Source organism: Cyprinus carpio, chromosome B16 (genome assembly GCF_018340385.1).
Source record: "Cyprinus carpio isolate SPL01 chromosome B16, ASM1834038v1, whole genome shotgun sequence".
In the NCBI taxonomy this organism is placed as follows: domain Eukaryota; kingdom Metazoa; phylum Chordata; class Actinopteri; order Cypriniformes; family Cyprinidae; genus Cyprinus; species Cyprinus carpio.
The window spans coordinates 24145603-24154528 of NC_056612.1; the positions used below are offsets into that span (position 1 = coordinate 24145603).

The window sequence follows — 8926 nt, forward strand, 5'->3', positions numbered from 1 at the left end:
AATGTCTGCGCGTTCACTAAGACCAACTGTATATCCATCAAAAATCATCATGATGATGAGGGGAAACGATAGCAGAGGTTTACCTTCACTGCCACTTACAACAACGTTTTACATTGTTTTCAATTTTACAGACTGTTTAAAATGATATTCAATCCCATGCAATCAGTGCTATTTTAGTATTACTTATTTGCTTAAATTTATTAATATTTAAATTAGCTTTTATTTTTAGATTTTTATTGAAACTTAATTTTTTTTAAATTCATTATACTTTTGTCATTTTTTTACATTTCTAATTTAGCTTTAATTTATTTTTATGCCAATTTTTATAATTGCAGTACTTTTAATTAAACTCGTATTTTATTTCAGAGTTGCCAAGTCAACATTTAATATTTATATTTGTTTTATTTCAGCTTTATTTAAATGAATGAAAACAGTTTTAAATAGTTTCAGTTTTGTGACAAGGCCATCAATAAATAAATGTTTCAAATATAAAATATCCAACATTTTGGAAATTATATTTTATATACGTATAATATATGCAAAAGCTGTCAAATCGACTAGCAACACAATACTAAATTCTGATAAGAATGAAACAAGCACAAACAGCCTTCAGTTTTTCTCTGACCATCAACAACAACTTCTAGCTTTAGATAAATATATTTCTATGTAAAACGGTCTCCAGGGTTCAGAGAGGTTAGAATCACAAGTACTGTCTCCGTTCAAACCCTTAATGGTGTAAACCACAGAGGGGAGAAACAAAATCCAGTCATCAAGAACTAACCAGCAATTCAATCCTCTGCCAGGCAACCAGATAAAAGCTCTGCATGGTCCTGCTACTGCTGAGATACCGGGAAACGTAAGGAAACAGAACTACAGACTAGAGAACCAAGATACCAAAACTCAGACAAACATCTAACACTCAGACAACAGAGGTATAAGAAAGAAACATGAAAACGACATACTCTACCAGTGCTGCAAACTATACAAACAAGGGCTGCCTTGTTGAGCGCAGTGGCACTGAGAACATTATTCACACACTTTAAGCTCTTTTATTTTCCAAATATAATAGGATTAGTTTTAACGAATTGTTCGGTTTGTAATGCGTACCGAACCGAAAGCCTCATACTGGACGGTTCAATAAGAATACGTGTATCATTTCTTTCTTTCTTCTCTTTTTTTTTTGGTGGGGGGTGGGGGGTAGATTTTTGTGTTTTTTAATTTTATATTTCATTTATAGATATCTGGACATGTTATGGTAATGAATAGCCTTCATTTTCTTTATTAAATATAATTTTATTTTCTTTATACATATGGACACATTGTGCTAATAAATAGCCTTAAATTTCCTTATGGAAAACAATTTTATAATTTTTTCTTATATATACATCAGGACACATTATCAATGAACAGCTTTCATATAGAAAATGGAATTGAATATTTATACATTTGAACATGTTAAAGTAATGTATAGCCTTACTTTTCTTTATGGAAAATATAATTTTATATACTGTATTTTAAATAATTTTTATGTATCTGGACACAACATGGCAATGAATAGCCTTTATTTTCTTTAGGCAAAATATTATTTTCTTTTCTTTGTTTTTCCTCATAAGAGACATCTGAGGAGCAGGAGATTTAATCCAAATGTCAATTTGATTTTGTTGAAATGCCATTGTTGGAATCAATTGTAAAAAAAAATATATATATATACCTGTATATATATCTATATATAATATATATATATATATATATATATATATATAATAAAAATTAAGACCTTTTAGAGATGTAGTTTGTCTTATCAAATTGCAATAATATGGTGTTCTTTTTGTCGCAATTGTTCAAACTGTCACTATTCAATCACAACCACAACAAAAATGAAAGAATTCACCAAGCCATTTCTCGTTTATTACAAAGCTACTGTATTATTGTGGTTTTCCCACTTTAAAATAATATGAAAAGGTGCTGATGTTGAAATGAGGGGTGATGCAATGTCATCAAGTTATTTATAGCAATATCACAACCATTTCTCATTTAGCACAGGTTCTGTAAGCGATTTCAGACATTCTGATAAGTCCAACCATTTTGCCATTATTGTAGAAACTGTTAATAAAATTTATAGGCCTATTTAAAAAAAAAAAAAAAAAAAAAGTAAGAAGTGAATTGATCAATGCAAGTATCAATAATATAAGATATGTATAATCTAATTAAATAGATAAATGTTACATTCATTAATCTTAATATAATATTTTCAAAATACATGCACATTTTCAAATAAAATAACAATTTAAAAAATTTTTTTTATTTATTTTGTATTAATAAAAAGTGCATTAATTACATTATAATTTGTTTAAAAAATGCACACAAATATATATATATATACATATATGTATATATAACTATGTAACTATACAAATATATTCATAATACAGAATGTACCATGAAAATTTATTTACTTTTATAATAAAATATACTGTATTAAAATTGAAAAAAAAAAAAAGTAAGTAAAAAAGATTGATGCCAAAATATCATCCTGTTATCCTTGAAAAACTGAAATGGTCCTTCAAAGGTTTGAAGAGCAACTGGACAGAGATTGTTTCTGACTGCCTTAAAAAGGAGTCTTAAATGTCCTTACTACCTGTGAGATATTTCTGAGGCTCATTTTATGCGTGCTTCTCCAAAAAATAAATAAAATAATCGCTTACAGCACCTTTAATGGAGGTGTGCAATTATCTAAGCTAAATATCAAAGCATACTGTAGACAAGAAAAAGGGTGCTGACCACTTTGTCCTCCTGTTGCAATTCCGCAGGGGAGGAAAAGCAAGAGAGAAAGACAAGGGAAAAAAGAAGAGGGGAGAACAAGTGTGAGTGACATTCAGACGCACATAAAGAGATGTTCATGTACTACTGCAGCCTATCACATCGCCGCTTATTACTCGGAGCAAAGTCATTTAAAAGCACTAAGACTGTACTGGGAGAGAGACATCAAAAGGTTACATAAGCAGTTTCTGGCCTGATACATCCATCGGCCCGGGCCAACAGGCGATGCGGTAAAAACAGAGGGAGTTTCGCCCTCTTGTGGTCATCGCATTAACTGCTCAACCCTCAGTGACCAGCAGCAGGAAATAACAAAGAAGACCAAACGTGTTACAATGAGTGGAATGACTTCAGTAAGAAAATTCACAATAAAAAGGACCTGCATTAATAAGTTCAACTACTTAAATATTTAAATATGCATATATTAATAACATCTCACTATCACAATTTAAATATCAAATATGCTCAGAATGGCATGCAAACTAAGCACAGTATTTACATTTTTTGGGTGCAGTATAAAACCAAAGCATAGTACATGAATACTGTATCCAACAATGCAATACATAGCACTTGATGTTAGAAATATCATTTTACTTTATTGTTTGATTGGATTGCCAAAGGTTAAGACATTTTACTCAATACTGGACTAACCCTATAAACCCTATACTGTATCATATTTGATTCACAATGCATTGGAAATACTCTAAACTACTAACATGATCAAAACGTTGCTGAGAATTGTTGCACACAATCTACTACATGTCTTCTGTCATCTGATTGGTAGTTTATACTTTTTTAGCACATTAAAAGCATTGAAGTATAATTCTAAAAATATTCACCTTCAGCTAGCTCACATCAATTTGCTGTGTAATCTTGATTTTATGAAACAAATCTAAGAGCAACTTGTTAGTAATATTTCGAGATGAACACTAGACTGAAGCAAGGTTTACATGAGTATCAATATATGTGACCCTGGACCACAAAACCAGTCTTAAATTGCACGGGTATGTTTGTAGCAACAGCCAAAAATGCATTGTATGGGTCTAAATTATCGATTTTTTTTTTTCATGCCAAAAATCATTTGAATATTAAGTAAAAATCATGTTCCATGAAGATATTTTGTAAATTTCATACTCAAAACTAAATTTTTGACGAGTAATATGCATTACTAAGGATTTCATTTAGACAACTTTAAAGGCGATTTTCTCAATATTTTGATTTTTTTGCACATTCAAATTTCAGATTTTCAAATAGTTGTAAACCAAATATTGCCCGATCCTAATAAACCATACATCAATGCAAAGCTTATTTATTCAGCTTTTAGATGATGCATACGTCTCAATTTTTTTTTTTAAACTGACGCTTAAGACTTATTTTGTGGTCCAGGGTCACATTTCATAAACAAAAGAAAAAAATCATGTTGAAATGCATCAAATATGATACATCAGGCTTTTGAGAAACATTTATCTTTTAATCATCATTGTATTGCACTGTATTATATGTCTTACCCCATTACAACTACAAAGCTTTGATCATAAAACTAAGCATTTATAAATCTTACGATCTATACATTTACATATCTACTTGTAACTCTTTGTCTAAATGTTCCATTTCAAAAGATTTTTCTTATTATTATTTCAAACGTTAGGCTTTAGAGGTTTAAAAGCGCAAAATAACCATATTTATTTTTAAAGATGCTAAACAGACACTACTAGTTATGCGATAACAGCGTGGTGTACTACCTTTTGCAATATTTCTCACTTTGTAAGTTATTTAAAAAATAGCAGGCAGCATGCGATGCATAGTGCACCGTATGCTATTTTTCATTCTGCCATCATTACAGAAAAGAAAAGTGTTGATGTCCAGCTGAAGTCAGTGCTTGTGTATAAACGTCTGTGTGATCTGAGGAGCGTTACGGCTGTACCTTGTTAGAGCGCAGTGATACTCTTCCTCCACAGCGAGCGCAGAACTTGGTTTGGCAATAAGAACAGAGATGGCCACAGCCGTCGGCAAACTTGGTTTTATGGCAGATTCCGCAGGTGGGGGCTTCACTCTTCTGCTCCTGGGTGCTCGGTGCCTCGTCCCCCATCTTCTTCACCTGCTCCTTATACATTTCAAATTGCTGGTGCAATTTCCTGCAGGGTACAGAACACAGCCATTCAGAACACAGAAAGAAAACATGTTATTAGTTTAAATATTACGAGCTAATAATTCACTTCAGAAATGGGATGCTGGGGTATTTTCATGGGTTATAACCAAAATGACAATTTTACTGCTCAGAGGATGCTCATTAGACTTGATTGACTTGTGTTTCATTCAAATATGAACTTTTTCTCAGTTAATTTTCTAAAAAAATAAACGTAAAATACAAAACAATTGCTTAAAAAAATTAAATACAAAACAATTGCTTAGTAATAGTATTCAGCTCTAAAATGAATATGAAGACTAACAAAGTCCCCATTTGCTCTCTGTGTCATCATCTTGTGATCTCAAAAATCTTTTTGAAAGAAATTAATTTTTGATCAGTAAGAATGCATTAAATTGATCAAAAGAGATAGTCGTTTAAAATGTTACAAAAGATTTCTATTTTAAATAAATGCTGTTCTTTTAAATGTTCTAATCAATGAATTCTGAAAAAGTGTATTACAGTTTCCTCAAAAACAATAAAAACTGTTTTCAACACTGATAATAAATGTTTCTTAAGCACCAAATCAGCATATTAGAATGATTTCTAAAAGCGAGAGTGAAGACTGGATTAATGACACTGAGAATTCTGTTAAATAAACTACATTTTAAAATATATTAGACTAGAAAACAGTTATTTTAAATTGTAATAATATTTTACAACAATAATGTTTTTACTATATTTTTGATCAATAAATGCAGCTTTGGTGATATATATATATATATACTTTTTTTTTTTTACTCATACACAATAAAAAAAAAACTATATACAATATCATAAAATGTTTTTGAATAAATCCTCAAAACTCATGTTGTTCTGAAAGGAAGCCCACATTCACATTGAAATATGCACAGAATCACAATAATGGCTTTTGACTATGTTTTGCTGTTTGTCAATAAGCACTAGCTCTGATTAAACTCTGCAGGAGGTGTCAGACAGACACTCGACAGTGATAAGAACTTTCTGTTCTTCAGCCCCCTTCATCAGCAATTAAAGCATCACGTGCAGCCTTGAGACTATTTGTGGCTGAATTCATGCAAAGATAACACGTCAAGCTCACGTGCATCACCTCAAATAGACCGACACAGATGTATACAGAGCTGCCCATAGTTCCAACTACAAAACCTGATCATTTATCAATGCATTCAAATAAATATCAACTTGATCTTGAGCAGGCGGATCACCTTGAGCGTGTTTATATAAGGGTGGTGTTTAATCATGCACCCTCTCATTACTGTAAGAGAGCAGAGGGGGTCAAAGGCTAGAGACGGACCCTGAAACGCTAGCTGAAGGCACGCATGACACACATGCATTTTGTATGTCCCCTGTCAATCAACCGTAGCCGTGGAAACCGAACACTGGGGGCTAACGCCATAAGCTGTCGATTAGAGGAGGTTTGGTCCCACATCTGCCCCTGCAACATTCATTAGCAGGCTGAATTATTGAACACGCTGATCTATTTACTACAGCAGAACGCCTGGGTATTACCCAGAATTCACCTGGCCACCTCCCACCAAACTAAAACTTGAGCACATTCTCACACTAATCACTAACTCTGACAAGAGAGTTTGAATGCTTAATGCAAAGGAGTTAGTTTCATGTAAATTTAATGAACACAAATGGCATTGAACTTGTATTAGTCTTCTTTTACTTTACCAATTGATAAAAAAATAAAAAATAGCAAACCATGTTTGATTCCCATTTATATTCTGTAATACCTGGAGAAAGCTATACATTAGCATTCCCATTCATTGCAATAGCATATTTAGCCCATTTCACACTTGTAAAAGTCCCACTGGTGAAAAACCTACTATATTGTAGTACAGTTTTGGATATACATATTGGTTTTATCAGAATACACAGACAATATTTTTGACCAGCGTTAATATCAACTAAAACGATTAAAAACATGTTTTAAGTGAAATAAAATAATAAAATAAAATAAAATAAAATTTGATGAAAGACAAAAATCATAAATTATTCATAAAATTGCTGAAATAATGGAAATAATTTGAGGCACTTAAATTAAATAAATACAGAGTAAAAACTGAACTAAAATTCATGTGAAATAAAAATCATTTTTTTATTAAGGTAAAAAAAAAGAAAAAAAAAAAAGAAACCTAGAGTAATATTAAAAAAAAAAAAAAAAATGGGTTTAATGCTACAAATGAATGACAAAAGACCATACAAAAAATAGGTAAAATTGGTGTCAATGTAAAATTGAAGTGAAATTTAAATTAATGTGAAATTAGTAGAAAAATTTAAGGTTTAAGCTAAAAATAAAAGATAAAATAAAAGCATATTATATGTAAGCATATTAGTCAAGTTTTTTTTTTTTTTCTCTTCTGCTTACCAAGCCTGCATTCTTTTGATCCAAAAATACAGCAAAAGCAGTAATATTGTGAAATATTTTTACTATTTTAAATAACTGTTTTCTATTTTAATATATTTTAAAATATAATTTATTCCTGTGATCAAAGCTAAATTTTCAGCATCTTTACTCCAGTCTCCAGAGTCACATGATCCTTCAGAAATCATTCTGATACGCTGATCTGATCTTTGGACCTTTCTACTCACCAAAGAATCACCAAAGGATTCTATTGTATTGTTACATTATAAACTATACCATTCAAAAGCTTGGAGTCAGTTATTTTTATTTTAATTTTTTTGGAAAGAAATTATATAAATTAATATTTTCATTTAACAAGAATGCTTTAAATTGATGATAAAGTGATGATAAAGACATTTATAATGTTACAAAAGATTTCTATTTCAGATAAATGCTGTTCTTCTGAACTTTCTATTCATCAAAGAAACCTGAAAAATTCTACTCTACTATATCAGAAAAATATCATAAGAATCAAGTAACTATACTAAAAATTCCAAAAATTCAGCTTTGAAATCACAGGAATAAATTACATTTTAAAATATATTCAAATAGAAAATTATAATAAATTATTTTAAATAGCAAAAATACTTTTTTCCCCCACTGGCCATCAATAGAAAAGCTGGCGTCTCACCAGGAGGTACTAACTTTCTGAAGCTAACCAGCCAAACCTGTCAACCTGGACCCCACCAGACAAGTCAGTGACCTTTCACCCCTCTAGGATCAAATCACACAAATGAGCAGGTCTGCTTTCACCAACCCCTCTGCCCTCTTACCCTCCGGACATGTGGATACACAGTACCACTCACTGTCTGACCCTCGCTCCCCTCTCAGATACACGCCAGATATTCTTCAGCTAATGCAATATTAGATTTTAGTCTGTGTCACGAGAAGTTGCCTGCCTGAAAAAGAGATCAGATCATGTGTGTTTGGAACTGAGTAAACGATGACAAACCCAGCATCTATCCTCTCATATTCACCCAGGCTCCAGACAGCAGTCAGGGTGGATGATGGGAAGGCTGGAGGAGCTCCAGAGGTCTGGCAGGTGCGCTGGCTCAGGTAGCATTACAGACAGCTGGAGACCACAGCACCGTTCACCTCCAGAGACGCATAACCCATAATATAATCATACACCATTCTTCACTTCTCGTCTGACACACAGCAGATAGAGAAGTCAAAGAAACACGAGCCAGTACACTGATATGCACTCCCTTTATGAGTGACACCGCGGCCACCTGAAGACCTGCGCTTTACCCGTTTAAGCTACTTACAAATTTGTAGTCGACTTCTCGTGTAACACAAAACCCATGCTTAATGTTGCTCTCTAATGCAGATCTGGTAATCAAATCGAGCTGATGGGCCATAATGAGCACAACATGCCTGTAGTAGCTAATATTTGTGATAATAAATAGGGCCTGTCAATTTAAACATTAATTTAGAATAATTCATTAAATTTCACATAATAAAAACAACATAATTTACATAAAATAATAAAAAAACTGCTAAATTTCTCATGCCCACTGACCCATATTGAAACT

General features: G+C 32.1%; 1 protein-coding gene across 18 annotated transcripts in view; it reads right to left on the reverse strand.

Annotated features, from left to right (window-relative positions):
- LOC109088439 (regulating synaptic membrane exocytosis protein 2-like) overlaps window positions 1–8926 on the reverse strand; it is a 150735-nt gene that overhangs the window by 117026 nt on the left and 24783 nt on the right. For 16 of the 18 annotated variants that reach the window (XM_042741615.1, XM_042741613.1, XM_042741610.1 and 13 more), the window contains 2 exons: window positions 4742–4952; window positions 2782–2793 (listed from right to left, as the gene is read on the reverse strand). In XM_042741615.1, the coding sequence (XP_042597549.1) occupies window positions 2782–2793; window positions 4742–4952 (223 nt within the window). The remainder of the gene's footprint in view (window positions 1–2781; window positions 2794–4741; window positions 4953–8926) is intronic. The other 2 variants (XM_042741618.1, XM_042741604.1) reach the window with 1 other exon arrangement.